The sequence below is a fragment of the Asterias amurensis genome, chromosome 15 (assembly GCF_032118995.1).
Source record: "Asterias amurensis chromosome 15, ASM3211899v1".
Lineage (NCBI taxonomy): Eukaryota > Metazoa > Echinodermata > Asteroidea > Forcipulatida > Asteriidae > Asterias > Asterias amurensis.
In genome coordinates this window covers 5,911,747-5,939,224 of record NC_092662.1, presented here as the reverse complement: position 1 = coordinate 5,939,224, position 27,478 = coordinate 5,911,747, and the positions used below count along the sequence as shown (strand labels likewise).

Here is a 27,478-nt window from a genome sequence, read left to right as displayed (position 1 = left end):
TCTCCTTGAGCAAAGTTACACAACTTTTTATCAACTTTTCAACCTACCATTACTTAAAAATGGTGAAAAGATTTGAATTTGTGCATGCGATTTTCCTGCACAATGTTTTGATTCAATATTTACTCGGAGTAAAAGGACAATATGCTTGCCCCAATGGCTTGGTTGAGTTTGATTCATCCTGCTACTTATTTCATAACATCCGATCTACATGGACTGAAGCAAAAACCCACTGCCAAGAAAGTGCTGGAGCAGTTCTTCGGATTGAATCTTCAGAAGAAAATGACTTTATCATGGGTGAGATAAAACCACATGGCATGTATTCTATTTGGATTGACTGCAATGCTATAAACACAGATGAACTCTGCTATACTGCTGATCACACACTTACATCTTATGAGAGCTGGACCACAGGAAATCCTACCAACAATGGAGACTGTGCTACCATATTAAACAGCGGTGACTGGTACACAACAGATTGTACACAAGTGGGGGATGTCGTCTGTGAGATGAACATCATCCAAACACAAGTCAAACCTACAAAGTCAACCCCAATAATACCATGCTATGTTCTTGATGATAGCAGCCGCCTACCACTCCAAGATGGTAACATTCTCTAGATACACCCACAGAGAAAGGATCTGCATCACATGAATAATCATCTTTGTCAAATCCTCCTCATAAAACCTCAAATAAAAACTGCCAGTTAGCGTCACACCTACAATTATGATGACGGCGCCTACCACACGTGAGAAACAGCCTTTGAAACATCACCTTCAGTTTAAGCATCAGTGCTTTGGTTGCGATAATCACAGCCCCCTATGTGTTTGTAACACAAGACAAACTATCTAAGCCGCTGGTAAGAAACTACAAGTTCAATAGCACCTTTTGTTTTTGATAATAAATATACATCATAACTCCCGATCTCTACCAATCTCAACTTAAAGAAGATGAACACAAATGGAGCATTGAGAAACTGTCTACATAAGACTGTCTGTGACTTTGGCATCTTGAGTTTCGGATTTAAAGATTGTGCCCTATCAAGTAAAGAACTTTTACTGGGTCTTAGATCTGGGCATGTACACAACACCTTTATGAGATTTATAATTTATTCATCAATCTAGTAATAATGGTGGTAGAAACAGAAAACTGGTTAATATCCAAGTTTAAATAGAACTTCTAAATCTCAGCTTTATTGTCTGATTAAAATTTCTGGATACATAGTATTTTCTGTTTTAATATCATGACATTTTTGTAACAGCCTAATGGGGGGTGAAAAAAAAACTTGGTATAAGGCTAATAACGTCTATCGCATGATTAATAACCTTCAATGTGTCAGACATTCTATGGGCTACAAAAAATAAAAAAAGTAAGGACTCATTGTTTACTTCTGTTTCCATAGTGATAGGGTAACAGTTCTTAAACAAGGTAACAATACAGGCATGAAGTCAATTATAAAATCAATTGAAAACTAAGAGTGGTGCATGACTTCACCACTTCACCGTGGTCACTTGCTTTTTAGAGAGGGTTTCTACGTGGCTAACTGCAAATGGTAAAGGTACATCAGTCTGGTTCCCTTCTCTCATCCTATCCTTACGAAATAAAAACAAAACGGACATCAGTTTTTCAGTTCTTCAATTAAGAACACCATTATTCTTGAGCTTTAAAATCTGTTATCAGTTGACATTATTTGGTCAGATGATGGACTCAGTTTACAGCATAAATTTTTAAAGTTGAAGGAACTTGGAAGTGCTTTCTCCTGACATCACATTCGTTAAGTTATACAAATTCTGATAAACTTTTCAGCATTTCATCATCATAAAGTGAAAATGGTGAAAAGATTAGGCTTTGTGGCAGCAGCTTGCCTTCACATTATCTTGATTCAATTTAAGGTAAACACAGAGTTCGCTTGCCCAAACGGCTGGATTGAGTTTGGTTCATCCTGCTACATATTTCATAACATCAGAGCTACATGGACTGAGGCAAACACCAACTGCCAAGAAAGAGCTGGAGCAATTCTTCGGATTGAATCTCCAGAAGAAAATGACTTTATCCAGGATGAGATGGGAACAGAGTTAACTCGTATTTGGATTGATGTCAGCTTTAATGGTATTCACCAAGTGATATATAATTATCCCTGGAAGGATGGACATCCCACTAGTACGGAAAACTGTGCTACATTACACAAAGGTGAATGGTTATCTACAGTTTGTGCACAAGTGAAGGATACTGTCTGTGAAATGAACATCACCCAATCACAAGTCAAACCTACAAAGTCAACCCCAACAACAGCATGCTATGTTCTTAATGAGTACGGCCGCCTACCACTCCAAGATGGTAACACTCTTTAGACACACCCATGGAGAAAAGATCCTGACAAATCAAAAAAGAAACAATCTTTGAAAAAAAAAAAACCAAAACGCTCTTGAGAAACTTCAAGTTATGTTAACATCTGCCTACCACAAGTGAACGATTCCAACCTGTATAGGATTTGAGGAACTGCATGGTGAGGTATCAATTTGCTTTGCGATAACACCATGTGTGTATCTATACTTGAAAGGTAAAGTGTATCTCAGAGAACTGTCTTTCTTTATTCTACTACCACGGAGTAGATTGATCGGATTTTTCGGGAGACTTCTCAGTTCTGAAAAGAACTGTCCGGCTTTTAAAAAACTACCAGAGAGGAACGTATAGATTCAGACCTGCATTTAACACCGTTAAAGACACCGGACACTATTGGTAATTACTCAAAATAATTAAATTATCGGCCTAAAACCTCACTTGGTAACGAGTAATGGGGAGAGGTTGATAGTTTTTCCTTCAATTTGGATATCATTCACAAGTAAATATTTGTTTCTGCACTTGCATTTTGTGGTAATTGATTGTCCTCATTCTATTTTTATGAATGGACTTAATTTAAAGGCAGGGTATACTTTGGGGGATTGTCAAAGACCAGTATTCTCACTAGGTGTATCCCATATTGATGAAAAAAAACACCTGTGAAAATTTGGGCTCAATTGGTCATCAAAGCTGCAAGAAAATAGTGGGGGGAAAACACTATTGTTGCTAAGAATTGTGAGCATAAGAAATGCTTCAATGCCTGAAGCCTATCTCAGATTAAATTTTGTGTGAAAAATTACCTCTTTCTCTAAAACATTTCTTCAAATGGGTCATTAAAAAAGGTTTTATAATATCATAGAGGTAGGAATCAACAGTTCTTCAGTGTTTTATAATTTTGTTTTGGAGTAATTACAAAAGGTTTACCCTCCCTTAAAGGCAGTGGACACTATTGTATAACTCAAAATATTTATTAGCATAAAACCTTTCTTGGTAATGAGTAATGGGGAGCTGTTGATAGTATAAAAAACTGTGAGAAATGGCTCCCTCTGAAGTATCGTAGTTTTCGAGAAAGAAGTAATTTTCTACGAATTTGTTTTCGAGACCTCAGATTAAGAATTTGAGGTCTCGAAATCAAGCATCTGAAAGCACACAACTACGTGTGACAAGGGTTTTTTTTTTCATTAATGTCTCGCAACTTCAACGACCGATTGAGCTCAAATTATCACAGGTTTGTTATTTTATGCATATGTTGAGATACAACAAGTGAGGAGACTGGTCTTTGACAATTACCAAGTGTCCATAGTCTTTAAAGTCCTACCAGTTTTGAAATTAAAATAAATGTAATTAAATATTTAACATTATTGCACCAGTTTTTCATCTTTAAAAGTAATAAATAAGTTGTATTGTTGCACTCGCCTCTAAGCTTTTGATCAAACACTGAATAACCTTCTTCACAGCAAGCCAATCCCAAGAAAATTGATGGGGAATTTTTTTACACAACCACCACTTTCTCATTTTACACTTAATGCAATTTCCCTGAGGAAAACTAACACTTAGTATTCGATCATCTCGCTTAATTCGTCAATCCGAGATGGAGAAATGGTTTCCTTGGAGATGATTACTTCTCATGAGATTGCCGAGGTTAGTGGAAAATTCCACCAACTTTTGTAAGCAAGTCATCTAGTGCAAAGAGGGATATTGTAAATGCAGTAAATACTACAGTGTATTGTATTTTTAATTGGGATTTGAAACTTTCAATTGTGTGTATAATATTTACTGTTTGACATCCACTTATGATAAGTAATCAGGGCCAATTTCAAGGTTCTGCTTACCACCGAATTATGCGCTTACACTCACCATACTCTGCTTACTGTTTCGAATTTCTGTGCTAGCTACAAGAATGCCTAGTAACGTGGAGTTTACACAAGCACCCAAGCAAACATTTTCTGCCAACCCGTGAAATACTTGACAGAAGCACGGATTTCCTTCCTTTCGTAAGCGCAAAGTCCGTAAGCGCCGATTCTTTGCTTACAAAGCAGAGCCATGTAATCGGGCCCAGGTGATTATGTTAGCTGAATCTCACTCACACCAAGTATTGGTAATTACTCATGCAGGTCAAAGGTCAGCACAATGAGGCACAGTTGCCTGGACGCACAGTGCGTCGACTATAAAATGCACAATAACAAAGGAGAAAATACTTGAAAACTCAACAAATAATCTGGTTACCCATAACAAATTTTACCTTTGATCAAGAAACTAATCCCTCCTATAGGAATGAGGAAAAGGGCAATCTATAATGTTGGGGGAGCGGCCAATAACGTAGGGGGAGGGGCAAGCCATAATGTAGGGGAGGGGCGATCCATAAAGTAGGGGGAAGATCCAAGGTTTCACGTTTACTCACTTTTAATTTTAATTAAAAGCACAGTACTTTCCTGATTCATGCGTACACATACACAATGCTTAACACACAGTGCCTTGATAAAATCAAATAATATGATTTAATACATTGGTTTATTGACAGTACAAATGTGTCACTGTGTTTAGGTTTTACTTTTTTTAAAGGAACACGTTGCCTTGGATCGGTCGAGTTGGTCTTTGAAAAGTGTTTGTAGGCCTAACCATTTGTTATAAAATGCAAATGGGTAGAAAGATGTTGTAAAAGTAGAATAAAATGATCCACACAAACATGCATCAAATTACACCGTTTTCCTTTTACCTCGTCGACTAACACGGTCGGCCATTTATGGGAGTCAGATTTTTGACTCTCATAAATGGCCGACAGTGTTAGTTCGCACACGGTTACAAACGCTTTTTATAGACCAACTCATCCGATCCACGGCAACGTGTTCCTTTAAGTGAGTAATAAAAGATTTAAACCAGGAGAAACTTATTTTGTAAATTAAAACTTAATATGAATGAAAAATGCTATTTTTTTTTTTTTACACTGTGCACACTTGAGTATGAAAGGATACTGCTGATTCCGATTTGGTTGACGTCAGCAAAATCCATCAAGAATTGTCTATTTTTGTTTACACTTGATGACGTCACGTCATTAAGTGTAAACAAGTATCTTGCTTGAATTGTTGGTCTTGTTGCCATGGTAGCAAAGCCTTGTGCTCTTAGTGATGTGTAAATATCACCTCCGAACCAAAGTGATCACAATCATCCTAATTCAATTATCGCAGCTAGAGAACCGAGACTCTTAAATTAGCTGTATCACACTCTGAACATTTTTTGTTCAGTTTCCCTGTTGCCATAGTGATGCGTTTGTTCATCTAAACAAAACATACTATAAAACTGTTTCCGTTTTCAACCTCTTACGAGGTATAAGGTTGAATGGCATTTATACTATGTAGACATTTAACATTTATTAAATGTCAACTCTGGGGCATTGCTTTCAGTGCCTATACATGTAGTCCAGGCCTTGCTGCCCCTAATTAAAACAATGGAGATGTATACACAATTTTCGAAATGAGAATGGAATTGAAAGAGGATGTTGTAGTTTTTCTAAAAATCATGTGTAAATTCTTAGAGGCAATTTTCAAAATCTTGAAAATTTTTAGAAGGGAAAATTATCACTTTCAAAATTCAATTTCTTAAAAGTATATTAGTGCAAGATCTTAGCAAACTAACACAATGTACTAATTATCTTGAAATTGTGATGTGATAAATAAATTGGTGCGAGTTGAATTGAATTAAATTGTGTTAAATTAATCTCAGCTAACAAGTGTGACATGTGGCTCCTCGAATTTATGGGTTTTTTTTTATCAAAATTGGTTTTTGAAGGAATCATCTCCCAACCATGTTCAAAACTTATTTTCCAAGGGTGAACGACCTTACATTAGGATGTTTAAAACATTAACATCCTTAGATTCTAGTCCAGAGTTCAAAACCATTTAGCAATTTGGCAAGAGTTGATGCACAAACGGTAATGCATTTGACATTTTGAGAGCTACAGTGTCTTCAATACCCCATTAGCAAACAAGACATCTGTCGAGACGTAATTGTCTTAAGTGTTTTTGTCACTGTTGCTAGGAATGTCAAGGATAGGTTTCTGCTTTTCATAAAGCTTTGCCAGGGTAAAAAAGGTTACCACTTTAGATAAAATGTGATGTATGCTAGTTCTCTGTAACGATTGCTCAGCAAAAAAAAATCGCTCAGCACCATTTTATCTTTAGCACTCTGAAACTAATTTGCATGATGTTTAAACCAAAGCAGAGCCTTTCTCAAAGGCTACAGAAGACTTCGGTAGAGTCAATACGAATTCCATTTAAAATTAATTGCATGTGACAAATTGATATGGAACAGCATAGCACAGCTCGAATTTAAGCTGTGTGTATGTCATCAGATTGTACATTTTCTTGTTTACAATTAATACTTTTATGCCTCTTTATTAGTCTTTGCTTTGAGCATTTTTCAAAGAACATTAATTCATTTGAAAAGTCAATTTAATATCATCCCAATGCCTAATGAACAGACCAAAAGTAACCATGTTTTATCTTACATTTGTGTTCTACTTTTAGATGGATCATTAAAGGAAAATAATAATTAGAAAAAAAATTGACAAATTCTTTCTTTTTTATTTATCTGAAGAAATTCAGTTGAAAAAGAAAACAGGCAAACCCATTTTTTTATTTTTTTTATTAGACTCAACAAATGGACTCCTTGCTTTATTAAAACAAAACTTTGTCGAGCTTTAACCAATTGACTTCTTAAAGGCAGTGGACACTATTGGTAATTATTCAAAATAATTATTAGCATAAAAACTTACTTGATTACGAGTAATGGGGAGAGGTTGATAGTATAAAACATTGTGAGAAACAGCTCCCTCTGAAGTGACATAGTTTTCGAGAAAGAAGTAATTTTCCACGAATTTGATTTCGAGACCTCAGATTTAGAATTTGAGGTCTCGAAACCAAGCATCTGAAAGCACACAATTTGGTGTCACAAGGTTTTTTTTCCTTTCATTATTATCTCGCAACTTCGACGACCGATTGAGCTCAAGTTTTCACAGGTTTGTTATTTTATGCATACGCTGAGATACACCAACTGTGAAGACTGGTCTTTGACAATTACCAATAGTGTCCAGTGTCTTTAAGTATTTGGTCGCTTCTGATCAAGGCCTCTGTGCATTAGTGACCTGCTTGTTACTGCACCTTTACATAAGTCTCTTTTATAATATCCCGCTTCTGCAACCTAAATTTGTCAAGGTGGCAGCTACACATAGACATCCACATCAATATATTTTCATTTTACGCAGATTAAGTAAAACTAACAAACAGCAACTTCATACAATGCCTTTAATAGTGACAAGACACACACGCACAGCAAGACAATCCCTCAGAAAAGTCAAGGCCTGCTTTCCAAAAGAAATATGCCGGTGGAACACATAAGTCTGACAAAAAAACGTGCGAGATTCACTGATTCAGGCAGTGGGTGTTATTGATCTGACAGCTCAACGATGGGGAATTGAAAGCAATGTAAGCATGAAACCCGAAGGCTAAACACGTAATATCAACTCATAATATTGAATGGCTGACACCAACGTGTGATGTTAACGGAACTAGAGTCGGTAGTGCCAGTGGTTCAGTTTTTTCCAACCCACGTATTTTAAAGGGGAACTCTGAAATCCAACAATATTGCTTATTTATTTAGAATAAATATTAAAAGGTTTTTTAATGTGGTTTATTCAACTTGGTTTTTTTTCCTGTTGCGGGCCTGATACTTCACAGATGAACGAAGGCCATTGCCCCCGTGCCCCCTAGTCATTTCCTTGGCGCACTTGAAATTCTCCAGTAGAAATTAACAGTTTTCTCATAGGGAACCCTTTACCAAGAAGAAAATGCCTGGGTGTCCTTACCCTTTCAATAACATAGCATACGCACCAAAACGCAAACCCCTCACACCATCTCATTCAAGCAGAGAACAAATTTGACTCCCTAAACTATAAATAGCTTTAAAGGTATTCTTTCAACATTAATTTCTGATTATTTTATCTCACGTGGGAGGCGGGGGGCAAGGGTTCTGAGTGGCTCCCTCCTGCACCCCCTCCCCAGGAGTTTCTGGACATTAGCAACAAGATGAGAGTGACTACCGGTAGGTTTTAATCAAGACAATAGTCAAACAAGAAAGCAGTAACAATTTATGACAACAGCAACCAGAAATGTATAAGAAAGACTACATAATGAATACCTGTATAGCACCATGGTAACTTTGTTATACGCACCAGAGTGTGTGTGGTTTGTAAATATCATAGAACACTAACAACAATGACAACAATCCAACACTAATTAAAAATGCAAACGCCTCACACCATCTCAATCTAGCAGAGAACAAATTTGACTCCCTAACCTATAAATAGCACTAAAGGCATTTTCATGTGGTTGCCAAGGAAACACATGATGTCACCAGGGACATTCTGACGATTTAGAAAAAGCATCCAAAGTGGGAGGATGTGCAGAAAGTGAGATTTTATTGAATTACAGGGAAGACGAGTTTGTAATGTTTGCAGTATTCAATAGCTGTTGTCCAACTTTCAGATTTATATAGAGAGCTTTTACCACCAGAATCCAAAGGTTGTTTGTGCCACAAATAAACAATTTCTGTACCTTGCTCCCTATTTGCATAACCATGGTGGACTAGGAAACAATGATCCTCACCATGGTATAACCATAGATATAGAATATAATACCTAGATCGGCCGCGCGTACATACGCAGGTTCTGGCGTGGGGGCAGCCATTCGCCTATCTCCAACGTTCATCCTCTACCAGCACGTGACTTTTAGCGCATCCATAGTGGTTTAAGGCCTATCTCCCATGTTCATTTTCTGTGCGTTACCACCAGCACGTGACTTTTAAGCGCGTCCATGAAGAACGTTTATGGCGCGTATGTATGTATAACAGGTAAACAGTATATCACGCTCAGTTAGATTAGAACAAACGGGAATGCATCATTTGTTTTTTGAAACAATATTTTGGTGCATTCTACACACATACAAATTTTTTTATACAGGTCTCTGCAAAAACATTTAAAAAAACTGGAAATCTATCATTAATTCCTTGGTGGGGAAGGGGGGTTGCATAATAAAAAGTAATCAATTTCCCTTCATGTTGTGCACGAACTAGGAAATGGGTCATTTCACAGTCAATTTAGTGCTCCAATTTCAAACAATGCCGACTGCATGGCATGAATGTGATTGCTAGTTGTTACGTACATACGCTGAAAGCGGACGCACAGGGAAGACAACGTCAGAAGGACACAGAAATGTACAAATATATGATCAAAATTGCTTGCACTCTTGGATAGTGGATTGTCACGGTGAAATTCAAGTTTTTGCTTTATTGTCTCTGCTGATGGATTGAACCATGGAGCTAGCTCCATGATTGAACACAGCAATTCACATTTATTTCTACTAACACATTTCCTTAAATTACATCCGGTTCAGACTGGTGCTCCAGAGTCGCGCCGAACCAAATAGATTAGTAGCAACTCTGGGTCGACCCAATTAAAATTTGGTTTTACACAGGCAAACGTAACATAACATTTACATTAGGTTCGGCTCATGACAATATCGACGTCTGAAACCAAGGTGCTCCAGAGTCGTTACGACCAACTGCAACAATTGATCTTTCGACTTCTAGCGCGTCCAGTGGCTCCTAACTGTTTCAGACGTTGATCTTTTCGTGTGCTGAATTCAGAATTTAGTTCGACCCGATTCTGGAGCGCCTGTCTGAAACGGGTGTTAAAGAACTACATTGTAATGCATAACATATAAAAGACACAATAGAATAAACTAGCTCGAAAGCGAGTGGAGGAAAGGCCCAAAAAAAGCAATGATGTGAACACACAATCTGAGAAAAAGTTAAGGCAAAAATTACCTTTGGTAATAGGAACTTTAGAAATTTAAAAATCCTTTATATTGACCCAATTCACCCGACATCATCATCAGAATAATCTCGGATGCGCCATTTTGGTGGTCAATGTCAACGTGTATTAATCAGTGAAGTGCCCATTTTAGGCGACGCTGCGTTTACACGTAACCTTATTGACCACCAACATGGTAAACGTGGCATCAGTCGCCGCGTGTGACACGCGTGCAAGGGGTCAATAGGCTAAGTGTAGTAAACCATCCTGTGAAAATTTCATTCCAATAACGTGGTAGCATTTTTTAGATATCACCAAAAATTGTGAGCGGTTATGTCCACGCAAGACCAACAATCCATGATGTGAACACACAATCTGAGAAATGTTTCATGCTTCTTACAAAGAAAGTTTTTATGCTCATTCATTTTTGGAGTTGTTCCCAAACAGATACCCTCCCTTTAAGTCAAACTGAACCACAATTTCCAGAAACTGATTGTATCATTGACGAATACATTTCTAGATAAGATAAATCACATTTCTAAGGGTAAGATTTCCAGGAAAAACAGTATAGACTTCTGAATTCCTCCAAGTACGATACGATACGGATACAGTACACAACAAATTCTCCTGAGATTGCATGTTATGATGGTTGTGCCACCCAAAAAGAATGCGATGCGTATGATTTGTGACTAGTTTCCTGCCTAGCTGACTTTGCTCGGCAGGTACGTGTACATGATTGAGGGTATAGCACTTAAAGCCACTAGTGGCGCAGGTGTTTTTAATATGACGATATGATCATACTACTGGCTTATACATGTCTTATCTCAATCCAATGCAATATGTGACAATAATAATAAAAATAGTAATATACACATAGTAAAAGTGTTCAAGGTTCTGAACAAACAGAAACGTACTTTTTTTAAATAATGTTGGATATCAAGAGACCGACTTACTTGTAACACCCTTTAAGAGTCTACAAGGTGCTGGGGCATACATGTACCAAAGCACCCAGCGAAGCAATGATGGGTAGCAACAAATTTTTACTCTGTGCACACTGATGCCAATATTGATTAACAAATCTTGAATTTTGAGTAGCAACCGAAACAATTGGTGCAGCATTTTGCTCTGGTACATGGGAAATCGTTCACTAAAACCCCTTGTCTCAGCAATAAGTGTAACTGCACAGGAGTGGATTTCACAAAGGTAGTCCTAACTTAGGACTAATCCTAGGCAATGCTAAGAGATAGGACCAGTCCTGAGTTAGGATGAGTTACTGGTCCTAACTTAGGACCAGTCCTATCTCTTAGCATTGCTTAGGACTAGTCCTATGTTAGGACTACCTTTGTGAAATCCACCCCAGGTTCCTTTACTTCCATTACACAATGTTTTGCATTAATAAATCACAAAGCACGGCACAGAAAATATGACAAACTTTTTTGATCTGTGTGGAATTTAATCATAGTGGGATAGGGGAAACATGTTTTGGGATATTGTGCCTCTAGAATGACAAGTGTGGAATTTGGCACACAGTCAGAGTATATCATGACAAATACATTTGGCTTTAGGCCCATAATAATAATAATAATAATAATAATAATAATAATAATAATAATAATAATAATAATAATAATAAGACTTGTAATGCGCACATATCCACCCTGCTGGGTGTTCAAGGCGCAGTAAACCAAAACAAAACAAAACAAAAAACACAACACAAAGAAAAACAGACACAACAAAATTAGTCATTGAAAACCTGTGACATAAGATAAGTTTTGAGAAGAGACTTGAATTTTGCGGTACAAAGACAAGATCGAAGATTAAGTGGTAGAGAGTTCCAGATGCGTGGCGCGGCTACAGAAAAAGACCTGTCACCCCATGAGTGTCGAGACTTGGGTTCAATGAGGAGAAGCATGGAACTTGATCGAAGATTCCTTGAAGGAGTGTAAACTTGAAGCAGTTCAGAAATATAGTGGGGAGCCTTGCCATTTAGAGCTTTGTGGACAATGAGCATCAGCTTGAAGATGATTCGTTGAGAGATAGGGAGCCAGTGTAGTTGTTTCAGAATGGGGGTGATAGAACAGGATTTTCTAGACAGTGTCACAATGCGAGCAGCAGTATTTTGGAGCCGTTGAAGTCGGGAAATCTGGTTGTTAGGAAGACTGTAGAGAAGAGCATTGCCGTTGTCAAGACGAGAAGTAACAAATGCGTGAATGACCTTTTCAGTGGCACTTTTGTCCAAGTACTTGCGAATCTTACCTATATTCCTAATGTGATATGATGATAAACGAACAATGTTGTTGATGTGTGGCTGAAGTGTCATCGATGAATCAAAAATAACCCCTAAGTTCCGAGCAGACTTGAATTTTGAAAGAAATAAAAAGGTAGAATAACAAGGAGTTTTCAAAATGATGGCTGCCATTGCCATTGATTGTTATACTGCCTATTGGGGTTTTTTCAAAAAATAAATCTGTAATGCCGTAGCCAAATGTCTTTCTCATGTGACACTGCCACTCTGTACAAAATTCCATGTTTGTCATTGAAGCCAAAATCCCATCACCTGTCGTAAAAACTTAATTATGTGAAAACCAAAATACAACAACTCCTTATGAGACTGATATTTCAATACTTGACATCATACATGCATCTGTATGGTCTAGGAAATCCGGATAAAAATGTGTCCACTGGAGTTCTAATATATACCTTCTACATTATACAAACCTGCAAAGCCAGGTTTAACCTGCATCGACTGACCCTTTATAGGTCTCAGCAGATGTAATTAGAGTTTGTTATACAGGGGTCCAGAAAGAGGTTTAAATATAGATGGTCTACATCATGCAAATAATAGTCAATCCTTTTAACGTGAACAGCAAAGTGTTTCTATAGATTACTCTATACTTTTAAGTAGTGCTGGGCGAATAGTGAAATTTTGTTATTCGGATACCACTGGCCAACTATCCAAAATTAACCGGATATTCGAATAGTTTTTTCGCCGCTAGAGGGCGCTATTTAAAAAAAATAAAATAAAAAATATTTTTTTGGCCGCTACAGGGCGCTGTTCGTTTGTGAATAAGATCTTATGGGCGGATTGATATTAGTTTTAGACAGTGTCACTCGGTTCATTCATAAAAATGAATATCCGGTTACTTGGTTGTAATTACAGAACTATCCGGTTTATAAATAGGTATTCGCGCCCTATGCGGTTACGGATAGGAAAACCTATTCGCCATTAACCGGATATTCAAATAATTTGCCCTACTTTTAAGGCAGTGTATACTTAGTTTTAGTAATTGTCAAAGACTTGAATCTTCACTTGATGAAACCCAATATGCTCAATAGTAAAGGTGGCATTTATAGAGGCCCTTTTGCAGAGGTTGCAAAGTGGAAACATTTACACTCAAAGTTGGGTCATCAAAGTTGCTTGATAAAGAGTAAAGAAACAACCACCCTTGTTACAAATCTTCACGCAAAAATTACCTCTTTCTCTAAAACGACAATGTTTTCTAACAATGTTTTGTAATATCAACAGTTTTCCCAGGGCTCTCTACTCCATTAGTTTTATGGTCATTAATTGTTGGAAAAACAATCACAATGCTTAGGCTTTTTTAGTCTGTTGCAAAGCAACTCTTTAGTTTGGGTTACAAGAGAACCTGATCGGAAACAGACAGCGCAGGATAGAGTGAAATACCCTCCATTTAAAACTTGATTCGGATACAACTCTAGTTTCTCCACATATTATGCAACTATCTCTCTCCCGCATGTAGATCAGAAATAACTCGTTCAATATAGTCTAGACATCAGCAAGTGAGTTCCGTCTTTAATCTAATCCCAAAAGAGCCTATTAGGTATCAAGCGTAATTTACATTTATATTGGCAACCTGAATTAGGGTTACTCTAGCTGTATCACGAAGCAGACACTCAAGACATGCATCAAATTATATCCATGCTGAGAGAATTGTTGAAGTTCAGGATTGTGAAATTATACAACCTACGCTTAGACAAGTAAAACTCACAGCTAGATCAATCACGACTAAAAACAGCCCGGTGTCCCTTTTGCTTAGTTTTTTTTTTAGTATGTTGCAAACAATGATTAGGCAACCCTTTGGTTTGGGGTTCCATTGTACAAGAGAACCTGCTTGAAATCAGACAGCGCAGGATAGAGTGAAGTTGAGAATTGGTGAAAAGGCTTTCCTCCTGCAGTGGAGTTAAATAGGCTAGAGAGACAAGAGAAGAAAGTGTTCATTTCTGTTCCATGAATGATGCGACGCTTTGCATCTAGGTGAATGAGATATCGGTTTCAGTTTGTATGTTGTCATACAATCAGGGAGGCATATACTGCACATGAATACAATTCCTTGAAGACGTGAAATGTCATCCGTCTGCAACATTTCAATTACTACCTCTAGGTTTCACCCAACCCCCCCGGGGTTGCTTAGGAATTAACGACTACTTCTCCCTAAAAGACAGCCAGAGGCCATTTTACCCCAACCGACAGAATCGTAATCACACTCACTGAAGCACATGACGAGAATTACCACAACGCCAGTTTGTTTTAAATTGACGAAAAATCAATTCATGTGCAGTTGAATGCAAATGCCAAGCACTTTTTATCGTCATTATCACCAGCCGTGTACTGTGCGGATTGTTTACCCCTCAATATCACCATAGTAACAAGTATTGACTTGGCCTGAAAACATAACTACCTGCAACTTGAACAGGTGTCCAGTGGAAATGTGTGCCGGGGGAAGAAACGGATGATAGTAAAACCGTACAACGGACAGTTCAATCATAGAGAAGGGACCTTTCTTTACGGTTCAATCAGCTACATACTTATATTCTGTGTATTCTGTCAAAGTGAATGTCTACTTTGCCATGTAGATTTTGTTTCTTGGGAACTAGGTCTTCCTTTAGGAATTTGAGAGTCTAGACTCAATTCTGAAAAGAAATGTCCTCCTTATAAAAAAACTATACCTGGGCAAAAGGCAGCTAATAGGCTAGGCCAGGGCTACTACTTTCGTGATCAAGGGGACTTCTCTGAAAACAAATGTCCTCCTTATAAAAAAACTATACCTGGGCACAAGGTAGCTAGGATATCGGCCGGGACTACTACTTTCGCGATCAAGGGGACTTCTCGTTATTAACTTCACTGTCACGGAGTTAGTTTAAACCAAATATTTATTGATACCTCACCATCCAATGCCACAATCAAAAGTTTTCATTGCCCTTGTAAATGACACCTAAATGCCCTTCCATTGACACATGCCTAGAATTAGGCCTGGGCGAATTATTCAAATATCCGGTTAATGGCGAATAGGTTTTCCTATCAGTCACTGCGAATGCCTTTTTTTTCTTAACCGGATATCCGCACAGGGCGCGAGTACCTATTTACAAACCGGATAGTTCTGTAATTACAACTGAATATTCTTTAATATCCGAATATCCGCGAACGTCGGGAGACAACTGATATGATAGTTTTGTCTGAATCCTTATGAAACTTCTATTAAGACAGCATAAAACAGCATATATTAAGTATTTAACTATGCTCACCTCCGTGAAGAGTTAAAACAATGACATTTCTGACGTAATTTGTTCACAGATTACAAAAGTTTTCCTTCACGTGGAGTCAATCACGATCAAAAGAAAAAGCAAATCGCCATCTGTAAATTAGATCCGGTCATTTTCATGAATGAACCGAGTGACACTGTCTAAAACTAATATCAATCCGCTCATAAGATCTCATTTACAAACGAACAGGGCCCTCTAGCGGCCAAAACAAATTAAAAAAATGTTTTTTATTTTTTTTTTAAATAGCGCCCTGTAGCGGCGAAAAAACTTTTCGAATATCCGGTTAATTTCGGATAGTTGGCCAGAGGTATTCGAATAACAAAATTTCACTATTCGCCAGCACTACCTAGAATTCATTTGACAAAAACCTCTACAACTCCACACGAATGTCAATAAATTAGTCAAACTTCCATAATCCTTATCGGCGCTCTGTAGTTTCAATGAACATAAAATAATAAACGCCGCACATTAGCATGCCAGATTGTGTAGAACATCAAAACTGTTAATATTTGACACGAGGCTATTATTAGAAAGTCTGAAGCACTTAGTGTAATGTGCTGTGACAACAAACCCTAAAACATCTAGTTAGGAATTAAATATTCATTAAAGATGAGGGAGAGAGGTGTTAATTGAAAGAAAAGGCAAACTTTAAAAAACTTAACTGGTACATGTATACCAAAAGAGTTCCAAGAAAGCAATCATAGTGGAAATATGTTGAACTAAAAGTTTATAAAGTGACACGTCACTTAAAGGTGAGGTGAAATCCTGTGATGTTGAACAAGTGTTTTCCTTACTTTCAAAAGAAAGAACAATTATACTTCATCCCCCACAAGGAAAACAATTTATCAAAAGGTGTAATATTTTCTCTATTTTCTCTTGACTCACACAATGGAATAAGCGTATTTTCAAGGTTTAAAGTTCGTTTTGATCAGTGCAGTCACACACAAAATTAACACCGTTTGTGACTATTTTGTCAACTCTACCAATCCTGTATAGTAAGCTTGGGCGATATCACGATATTATCGAATATCGCGATATTAATTTGGAAACGATTTCGATATCGGATGGATTTGGTTTTAATCGAAATATCGATATATTGCGATGTATCGCGATAATCGCAATAATCGCGATATATCGTGATATATTTGCTAGCTGAGACATCTTGCACCCCATAGGTTTGGAGTAAAACCAGAAGAATAGGTCATTAGAACACCTCTCTTATGCTATGACTGTCTCTTCTACAACTTTCACTTGGAGTTTGAAGACTGATGATGTCAAATTTAATTAATCGCGATTATATCGAATATCGCGATATATTGTCGGCGATATATCGTGAATAAAATAAATCGATATCGCCCAAGCTTACTGTATAGTAGACCTTTCCACTGTGATAAACAAAACGCGCTGGTAAGCATGGCTGAAGGAATGTCAAAACAATCAATCGTGTTTAAACATTTTTCGGTAAAGATTTATGGGATGAAATATCTCTTATGCTGTGTTGATTTGTTTTCAACAAATTCAACATATAAAACATTTGTGTGTAACATTTCTACAAACCTATGGCTATCTGTTTTTGATTTGCATTGATGACTTTCCATAGTTTTCCACTCTGGATTGGCAAAAACTCGGGCTGTGATGTTGCTACAGAAAGGTCTATACCTTTAACCATGGAGGTAGAGCTACCTCCATGCTTTAACCATAGAGCGAAATTCAACATTCCAAACCTTTCTTGAATGCAAGGAGCGTCACTAATTGGTTTTCGTCAATGAAATGCTGATTTATTGGCAAAATTATCAAGAAAGATAACTGTACAATGCAAGACAAGTCAAATGTGAAGGTTTCAGCTGTATATACTTGCAGTGTCTATCCTTTTAAGAAAAACTGGATTGGCTAAAACTTGGGCTGTGACGTTGCTACAGAAAGGTCTATACCTTTAACCATAGAGCGAGGGCTAATGCTTTAACCAGCTTGATACACTTGCAAAACAACTGACAGTGTGTACTGCGATGGTGAGATCACAGCTCTCTGAGTTGAAGGACTCTACAATAGTCCGTTATGATGTTTTCAAGTATGTCTTCTATCCCAGCCACCCGTTGGACTTCCATCATTTCTTGACATTTGAGGGTTGGATTAAATTTATGACATTTCAACCAAACGCAGTGTATCATCTGTCCACCACATTGAATATTAATTAACAGGCACATTATCAGATCATAATTACCAGGTGATATTTACAGCGGAATTTGGGCCCTCATGTGAAACTCAACATTCCAAACCTTTCTTGAATGCAGGGAGCGTCATTAATTGGTTTTCGTCAATGAAACGCTGATTTATAGGCAAAACTATCAAGAAATATAACTGTACAATACAAGACAAGTCAAATGTGAAGGTTTCATTTGTTCATACTTGCAGTGTCTATCCTTTTTACAAAACAGTAAAAAAACTGTCAAAATATTTTCACAAGAATGTCAAATCCATCCCAATTAGCAAGGTGACAGACAGAAGATACCAACCGTTTTTCAGACCGCAGCAATCGCAACAGAACACCAATCATAAAAACCTGACACATTATTTATACATGAATCGTTTCTCACATTCAAATGTTTTGGGATAAAAAAAAATTCCAAACAATACTTCGAGGGAAATCCCATCTCAAAATAGTTTTATACAATCAACAGCTGCAGTGTTTCTCACCAAGAACACATGAAGTAAGTTTTTATGGTCATAAATATTTGGAGTATTCGCAAAGCGTATGACCTTACCTTTAAGGCTAGTAAAATCAACACCTTCGGTGAGTGGTTTTAATGACACCTTGCAAACTATTCTCAAAGTTTATTTATCAAGTCTCACAGCGCTTGCTCAAGGACTTTAAAAAGCAAGTCAAATAACACCAAGATATCGAGTACACATTAATCCAGACAAGTCTGTAGACAGAGCAACTTAAGTAAATAGTTCCTAGTATTGAATAATATTGGCAGAATCAGCTTAAGGCATGTACAATCTCAAATCAAACACCAAACTGTAAATCCAACTGTCCTTTGCTACATGTGTACTGTTTCTGAAGCGTCTGTAAGTACCAATCTTTAAGAAAAGTCAATATTGAACAGAATTTTGTCTCAAAAAGTTCCTTTTAAATGTAACAAGACTCCTGTCTGATGACAAGACAAGATAAGACAAAAAGTATGTTTGATGTTACAGTCTCAACAAAAGAGGGCGGGCAATTTTTTCTTGTTTCTTTTTTTTCTTTCTTAATTTGTCTCCAGGAAATTTTCCGTTCAACAATATTGCACAAATATTTAGAAATAATTTAACAAAATTATTTTAAACAGTTGTTTTGATGGCATTATAGGCAAATTATTGTGCACTTTATGCCATGAAAAGAAGTCTGGATCATATTTTTAAAATCATATTTTAAAAACTCTTCTACTGTATATTTCTTCAACAATCGACATAACTATAGGCCCGCCTGGTCTTTTAGTGCGAGACAAAACGCAAGATTGCATAAATTACATCTTAAACAGTCTACATCATTGTTCCTCTTAGTAAGGCAAAAGGTTACATTATACATGTCTCAAGCTATAGACTCAGCTCCAGACATACTGATGATATAGATACACTCTAAGGGGCATATACCTCCCCAGATTGCCGACTCAGACAAAATTGATGTTGGCAGAGAGACGAGAGAGAGAGTAAGAGAGAGAAAGAGAGTTGGAAATGAAAGCTGATATAACTCTAAACCAAGCGTGTAATGTGATTCACTTGTGTTGCATGTCTTGTTGTACAAAATTACATTCAGGTTTAAGGGGTACACTGCCAAGGTCGTAGCAAATGACTTAATGGAAAATGAAAAATGCTTTTCACACTGAAACCTGCCGAGGAAGGACGATAACAAAACGGAAAAATCCCTCCTTTCATGACAAAGAATTCCAGATAAAGAACAAATTTTTTTTTTTTCGTGAGTGGATTTCCAAAGCTATGTTTGCTTGCACTCCAAATCATTGTTGAAGTTCTCAACTCAATTTCCTCTTCATTCACGATAACCCAACACAACTTTACAAAAATGCTTCCCTTACACATTGTTCACAAATGTTTTTCTCTGTGGCAACTTATCCGACTGACTGATTCTGTAATTACACCACGGCATATGTTTTTTACATCGTCATTTATCCTTTTAGAAAGACTCTGCTACAGTTAAAGCATAGTGAGGCCACTACCAGTTTTGCATTTGAATCCGATGTAAATTTGGTTAGCAACGCAGTCTGACAAATCTTTCTCTTCATATCAAAGAACTGTTGTTATTTCGTTTAAAAGGCAGTGGACACTATTGGTTATTGTCAAAGACTAGCCTTCACAGTTGGTGAATCTCAACATATGCATAACATAACAAACTTGTGGAAATTTGAGCTCAATCGGTCATCGAAGTTGCGAGATAATAATGAAAGAAAAATAACCCTTCTCACACAAAGTTGTGTGCATTTAGATGGTTGATTTCGAGACCTCAAGTTCTAAATCTGAGGTCCCAAAATCAAATTCGTTGGAAATTACTTCTTTCTCGAAAACTATGGCACTTCAGAGGGAGCAGTTTCTCACAATGTTTTAAACCATCAACCTCTTCACATTACTGTTCACCAAGAAAGGTTTTATGCTAATAATTATTTTGAGTAATTACCAATAGTGTCCACTGCCTTTAAGCCTGCACGGGTACAACATTTCTCAATCACTGATCTTGAGTCGGGTGACAGCCATAATTCCACATCAACAAATTCATTTCATTTCATAGGCTCTATTGGACTAGAACTTCTTTCATGCATGATGTATTTATATGAACTAAAAAAAAATATTTTGCCTTTCATTTTTAAGCATACCACCACTCTCCAGTAACAACAGTTTTTATCACGAGACCTTTGTTTGCGAACTCCGTGTACGAATGTGTACCTTGCATTTATCACAACCGACCGGGTGATAAATGAGGAGCGCATGTTCCCATAGCTCCCTTGTATCTTGTGTAAAGTAAATCACATTTATCATCGAACTAAACACACATTCACTGCGCAGATGACTCTTTAGTGAATAAACACTTGCCAAAGGTATGATACAAATAACACCGCCAAGAAAGTAGTGGTGAGTGAGCGAAATTGAGCGGACACTTTCTGCAGATTCTTTACAATTTATACAAAGAATCTGAATATTAGTAAAAGAAAATTGGAAAGTTTGTTGTCAATCAATATCCATCGTACAAATCCAATCTTTTGAAATGTTGTATTGTCTTTTTTTTTTTACTCTGCATGGCTCTAATTTTACAACCGACCGCAGGCTCGAGTCCAGTGATTTTATCATCAGGCCAGTAACCTTGCCTCTAGGCATTTCCATTGGTCTTGGGTTTTTCAATTGAATGACAACACCTCACTGTGTAAATAGCAAGAACAGAAACAATGTTCAAGTGTTGACTTTGAGTTTGACAAACACCCACCATTAAATTATGTTGAGTAATAGAATAATGCTCAATAAGACAAATTTGACAAATCTTGATTATGTGTCAGGAGTTTTTTGTTTTCATCTTGATTGTGGTCTTTTAAAAAGAAATTTTAGTCCAGTAAACATTTTGAGCTATATTGAGCCCTGTGATAAAAGTCACCCCAGACCCGACACAACAGGAAAACTGTATTGGATTTTGTGTGGGTGACATTCCATCAGTGCAAGACAAACTAACGTCTTATATGCCTCACAAGATTAGATAAGATTTTCATCATTAAAACAAGAGGAAATTTCATGGGGAGAATCAATTTTGGAGCAGCGTCCTTACAAATTAAATCCTCGATGTACAATGATTTTCCAGTGGAGTACAAGGGTTACGAGTATGTGAGACATAAATATTGCAGACTTGATTAAAATAAGTGAGTGATCTGTCTTATTCAACCTCATAAGTGCAACATTAGGCCTCATAAAAAAAAAGTGTTGATCGTCCCCGCCCGACCATTCAAAACCCCCCCGACCCCATTTTTTTTTTTTTTTTTTTTTTCCCCCATGTCTGGATATCTCTTTATACTTTTACTGCCCAGATTTTTCAGCTGATTCTTTTTTTCTAAATGTACGGGTTGACAAGAAGTTTAAAGAAGGTTTTTATTCATGTTGGTAAAGCAAGAACAATTCTTCAAATATTTACTCGGGCTACACTGTGCTTACATGTAGTTGTTTGAAAAAGTTTACAGAAAATGTCATCTAGGAGTTAAACTTGTTTGACAAAACTATTGAAAACATAAAAACCACACAAACCCTCTGTTTTATAGTGATTGTGACGATTTCTTTATTCTTGATTTCATATTTGGCATGTCAACACAACTTTAAAAAAAAACACAAAAAAAAACAACTCCCTCCCTCCCCATCCGCAAAAAAAAAAGGACGATCAACAATTTTTTTTATGTGGCCTTATTGTGGGATTGGTTCAATGGTATTATGTTCTGCACTATATCAGCACAAGTGTCAAAAATTTAATAAAAACAGCATCCTTAGCAAAAGGGAAGAGAAGTACCCCTTGAAACGGACATCCCAAGCACATGTAATAATTGCTAATGAAGATGTAGTAAACTGAACAAAGTTCTAGTATAAGTCATAAAAAAAAGGTTCCCTTTTTTCCCTATTAATTTGAAACTAACAATGATTGACAAATATTTCAGTACGTTTGGCTGTCAACTCCGCTTGTAAGAATTTGAATGCAAACTGCCGAGATTTGTGCCAGGAAATTTTACTGGTTCAGACAAAAATGATTTTTAAACAAAATTCTTCTTGTAGAAGTTGATGCTAAAATTGGCAAAATGAATAAGTTACTATAAAACATAACACTCACCTCAACCAAGCTCTTTCAAGAAACTGCTCAGCACTTGTTCTGTCAAACTTACAGAAAATCAAGAATTCTCCGTGCTAACTCAAGTGTTATATCAGCACTTGACAACAACAAAAATCTGCATGTGTCTAGGTTCTCCTTGGTCGTTTGAATAAATCAGTGCGTCAGTGTTCCGATCACCCACACAAATATCCAGGCATGTTTCTGACAATGGAGTTAGGGTCTTGACTATAGGCACAAGAGGAGCTGGGAGACGGCTTTACATCGTGATTGTCAAGTGTTCTGCGTTCTGTGTTAAGAGTTTTTTTCCGAGTCCTGAGTCCAAATGTTGGGTTGGATAATTGGAGACTGAAGGATCATTCTGGATGACAATGGGTTCGCATGACTACAAACAAAACATGAGGAAATTTGTTAGTAATATAAGTAGCATTTGCTCGCGATCCACATACCTTGTATTTTAATCTACAGTGACATCAAGTGTGACTAAAGCCTGGCTCATATTTCCTGCAAATGCGAAGTGAAATTTGATGTCACAAATTTGCAATGATTAATTTGCCATGAATAAAAGTTGATTCGCTGCGAAAACAGCCCTGTGAAAATTTGCTTTACATTCGCCATCGAAGGAAGTATGAACCAGGCTTATGTTATGTGATTTGACAGCATAATTTTATAAAATCTGTTGTTGAAAAAGCTACATGCATTTAAAGGCAGTGGACACTATTGGTTATTACTCAAAATAATTATTATCATAAAACCTTTCTTAGTGACGAGTAATGGGTAGAGGTTGATGGTTAAAACATTGTGAGAAACAGCTCCCTCTGAAGTGGCATAGTTTTCGAGAAAGAAGTAATTTTCCATGAATTTGATTTCGAGACCTCAGATTCAGACAGAACTTGAGGTCTCGAAACCAACCATCTAAACGCACACAACTTCGTGTGACAAGGGTGTTTTTTTCTTTCATTATATCTCGCAACTTCGATGACCAATTGAGCTCTCTAAGTGAGAAGACTTGTCTTTGACAATTACCAATAGTGTCCAGTGTCTTTAAGTAATCACTCTCAAAATTAATTAAAATAAAAACTTTGAAAATAATTTTAAGAAACATTTCATTTTTTAAAGTAGTGTGGTTTATACAATAAATACATAATTTGTTACGCTCCAAAATTTGAATCCCATGTATTCCTATAGGCCATTCTCTCAGGATTTTTTGCAACACCTTTTGAAGTGAATTTAAAAGGTTCATTTGATTGTTTACAAACACTTTTAAAAGATTTAAAACAATCTAATGGTTTCCAAAACCAAGTAAACTTTGCCTTTAAATCAACACACAATACAGAAGGCAATTTTTGTAGATTAGGGGCCTACCCTTTCTTACATTACAATGCTTATGAAGAAGGCTTTATATACTGAACACTAGTGGTAAGCAGCAAATCCACTTTTCCTAAAAATTATGATGTATTTTAATTAAAGATTCTTCTACACAGCTGTTGATGACCCTGTCACTTAGTATCATAATAGATGCCCCTGGGTTTATCTAATAACAATTCAACCTGCTGATGTATTTAACTGCCTTTAGTGGACAAACATATGGCTGTAAAGGAAGGTCAATTGCAGTGTCTAAGTACCACGTTGTGTAACCTTTGTTTATGAAAACAGTTGCCCTTGTACATGTACAAGAGGGCCTTTCTGGCAGGCAAAATACTGCATTTACCAACCTGCTGACATACTTAACTGCTTTTAGTTGACAAACATGGTTGTAAAATGAGTAATTGAAGGTAACATTGTAACCTCTATGGTAAAGACCACACTGTGCAATGTTTGTGTACAAAACACAGAGCCCTTGTACATCTACATTCCAGGGCCTTTCTGATAGGCAAGATACTGCACTGGCCTAACGGGATTTGTTTTACATTTTGTGTCATGATTTCTGAATAAATTATGGAGTTGACAGTGGAACAAGTTTTGAGATGTCCCCCCCCTTTCTTAAAATTTTTTATTTGATTTAAAAAAAACAGACAGTGCAATTTCTACAAAATGTAAGTTTCAATTGGGCTGTGTACAATAATACCTTCCGGAAATCCAGGATTTGTGGCTTAATATGTAATGTTTATGTGCACTCGAGCATACTTTATGTAAATTGCAAGCCAATGCCACGATAAGCAATTTTTTTTGGGGGGGGGGGGGAGGGTTTGAATACAAACAATTTACTAGGCTTAGAGAGGGGGATTTGAATCTGTGACCTTATTTCTCATAATCAATTGCTGCAGTACTAGTTGCGATAACGTAACCCTCCTCCCAACGGAGAGAGAAGGGTTACGTTATCGCAACTACAATACTTGTTTCTCTATAGGTAGACCAGGCAACTGTGCTGTACTCCTTTTTCCGGATAACTTTCCGTATGGCGCCACCATCTTTTCACTCATTTTTACAAAAAGGGATATATCAATCAGGTAAATTAGATACTATATTATTTTATTTCGAATGAAAAAGTGGTGGCGCCATACGGAAACTTTTCCCTTTTTCCCCTTTGATATCTGGGGGTTGACAAGTATAACCCCAGATGTCAAAACAATTTAAAAAAAAAAAAGGAGTAGTACCCCAGTCCCTGAGACGATAGAGCAAGGAGCGCTCTCATAAGTTTAACATAATGGTCATTACTTTTTTGAGTATATTTACCAATATGCTTACCTTATTAAGTTACAAACAAATTGTTCAGTAGCATGAGGCTATTTACCACAAAAATGACTTGATTGTCGCAATGTAGAATACAGACCCAACAGTGATTCTAGAACGAACCATGATTGTACAGCGTACACCCACTGCATGCACACGATGGACATTGATTTATGTGTTCCACACACACGTTGAATGATCATGACAAAACTGTTCGTTAACAACCACTGCTGACAACATGTTTACAATTTCTTAACATGAACAAGTCATATACTTACTTCTATTTGAACGTTTACATGGGTCACATTTCTTCCATTGGAGCACGAAAACTGTCGTGAATAAGTAAAAATGTCCGAGTACAGTTCAGAAAAACTCTGAATTTGTCGTCTGTTTGCATTCACTACGCATATCACTGGTCTGGTGTACAGTTCAGTCACGACTTTCAAATCTTTCGTAACGTGTATTTGGTGTATTCAAGTTTTCTGCAATTCGCCAGCTTTCTGTGCGTTTTTTCGTCTTTCAAAACTGCTTAAACTCATTCTTACCGAACTATTTTACAAGAAATAAACCCAAGTGCTTGATAAATCGGAAACAGTTCACCGCAACATCAGATTTGACACCAAATGCACTGCGTAAAAGCGAGAGGTAACTTGTGTAGAATATGACGTCATGTTGCCAAGCACTTGCTGTATTTGTGGGATGATGTACATGTATAATGTATACGACAGGTGTGTGCTGGTAATTGATTGGGTCATTGGGCGGTTATTTATGAAATATGAATAAAATGATGCAATAAATCGCAGGATTCAGATGTAAAAGTTTAAGTAACAAAAGGAACAGCCAAAAACACTGACACAGTTCAAAGAATTTCCCCATTTTGTAATTGTATCGTTGATGCCATACTCCCTCCTTTGAATTATACGCTCACACTTGTAATTGCAAACCCTACAGAGTTTAAAAACCATGTTTCTACATTTTGTTGTTATAATTCTTCTTTAAAAGTTGTGCCAGAAGAAAAAAAAATAACTAGCACAGCTGTCTCACTGGCTTAGATGCTTTTGACTTATGTAAACGTAAGGAATGAAAGCAGGTAAAATGATAGTGAGTTTTCCTCACGGATTTGTTGTTACTCAACGGTCAGCTACATTGACTAGCGCCCTCTTTTGAATTGTTTTCTCTTCTACAGATAAAGACAAATTGTTTTCTCAGATCGCACCCCGCTAGATGATGAAAATCCTTTACACAAATATTTCGAAAGGTAATGTGGGTGAGGGTGTTATACGCCTCTCTCAATATTTATGCATGGCGTCATAATTCTAACCCAAAATGAAGCTATTTCGCACGTCCGCCACTACTTGCAGTGGCTGCGCCCACCTCGTTTTGGGTTAGACGACGTACCTTATGCATACTTCTAGAAACCAGACCTACCAAGACCCACGCATTAGGCGTGAGACTCACGCATTTGGGCTCTGTCTCACGCTCACACGCACAGCAACCATTTTCTCACGCATTGGGGCCAGACCGGGGAAAAAATAAAAATTAACGTCATGCATTGCCAAATCGCGCTCGTGTGTACAAAAACGCAATCCACAATGTTTGCACAATCTTCAGATTGAACGCAGTTTATCAGAATCATCATTTTTTTGTACAAACTTTGTACAAACAGAGCACAAATTTGCAGATTGCGCACGCTTTTGCTCTTCCAGCAGGTTCAACTAAAATTCGGCAGAGCGCAATAAGCGTTTCCCGATTCACATAGCAAACTCGTTAAATGCGCTCCACTAGCGAAGACACAACAGGCAGAGGAAGTGAGCGGAGGATTTTGGACATCATTTTTAGTCAATATTTTGTTAGTTTGGAAGGAAATAATCTGACACAATCGTACCTCCACATTAACCATCAACAGATTGTGTGTACCTCATGTTAGTTTTAATTATTATGAAGAGGTTTTTGATGCATTTTGGAACACTTTTTTGTCCATAATTAAATTTCTGATTTGTTTTTTATAAAGAAAAGAAAAGTTGGGCGGCGATTTCGAAAGGCCTAAAACTGAAGAAAAAAAATTTGGGGGGGGGGGGGTGAGCTTTGAAAAATCTCACGCATAATTGTGTATGGCTGTGTATATTCCCGTTGACTTGTGTATGGTTGTGTAGTTTCCCATTGACTTGTGTATGGTTGTATAGTTTCCCATTGACATGTGT

General features: G+C 37.1%; 2 protein-coding genes across 3 annotated transcripts in view; one reads left to right on the top strand and one right to left on the bottom strand.

Annotated features, from left to right (window-relative positions):
- The window catches only part of LOC139948130 (uncharacterized), a 47,251-nt gene extending 21,385 nt beyond the window's left edge, over window positions 1-25,866 (bottom strand). Inside the window, exons 1-2 of one of the 2 annotated variants that reach the window (XM_071946168.1) lie at window positions 25,556-25,866; window positions 22,608-22,989 (exon numbers count right to left, since the gene is read on the bottom strand). The gene's annotated coding sequence lies outside the window, so the exon portion shown is untranslated. Of the gene's footprint in view, window positions 1-22,607; window positions 22,990-25,292; window positions 25,423-25,555 lie in introns of those variants that run through there. The other variant, XM_071946169.1, reaches the window with a different exon arrangement.
- Window positions 154-2,348, top strand: LOC139948384 (snaclec 3-like). The gene is made up of 2 exons (XM_071946525.1): window positions 154-294; window positions 1,890-2,348. The coding sequence occupies exons 1-2, from the start codon at window positions 154-156 to the stop codon at window positions 2,346-2,348; spliced, it is 600 nt and encodes a 199-aa protein (XP_071802626.1).
- Window positions 25,867-27,478: the final 1,612 nt, after the last annotated feature.

What these genes read in the sequence shown, in the direction of transcription:
- LOC139948384 (XM_071946525.1), top strand. Translation starts at nt 154, where the DNA reads ATGGCTTGGTTGAGTTTGATTCATCCTGCTACTTATTTCATAACATCC. An exon ending in AGAAAATGACTTTATCATGG is followed by an intron (nt 295 to 1,889) that starts GTGAGATAAAAC and finishes ATTCAATTTAAG; the next exon opens with GTAAACACAGAGTTCGCTTG.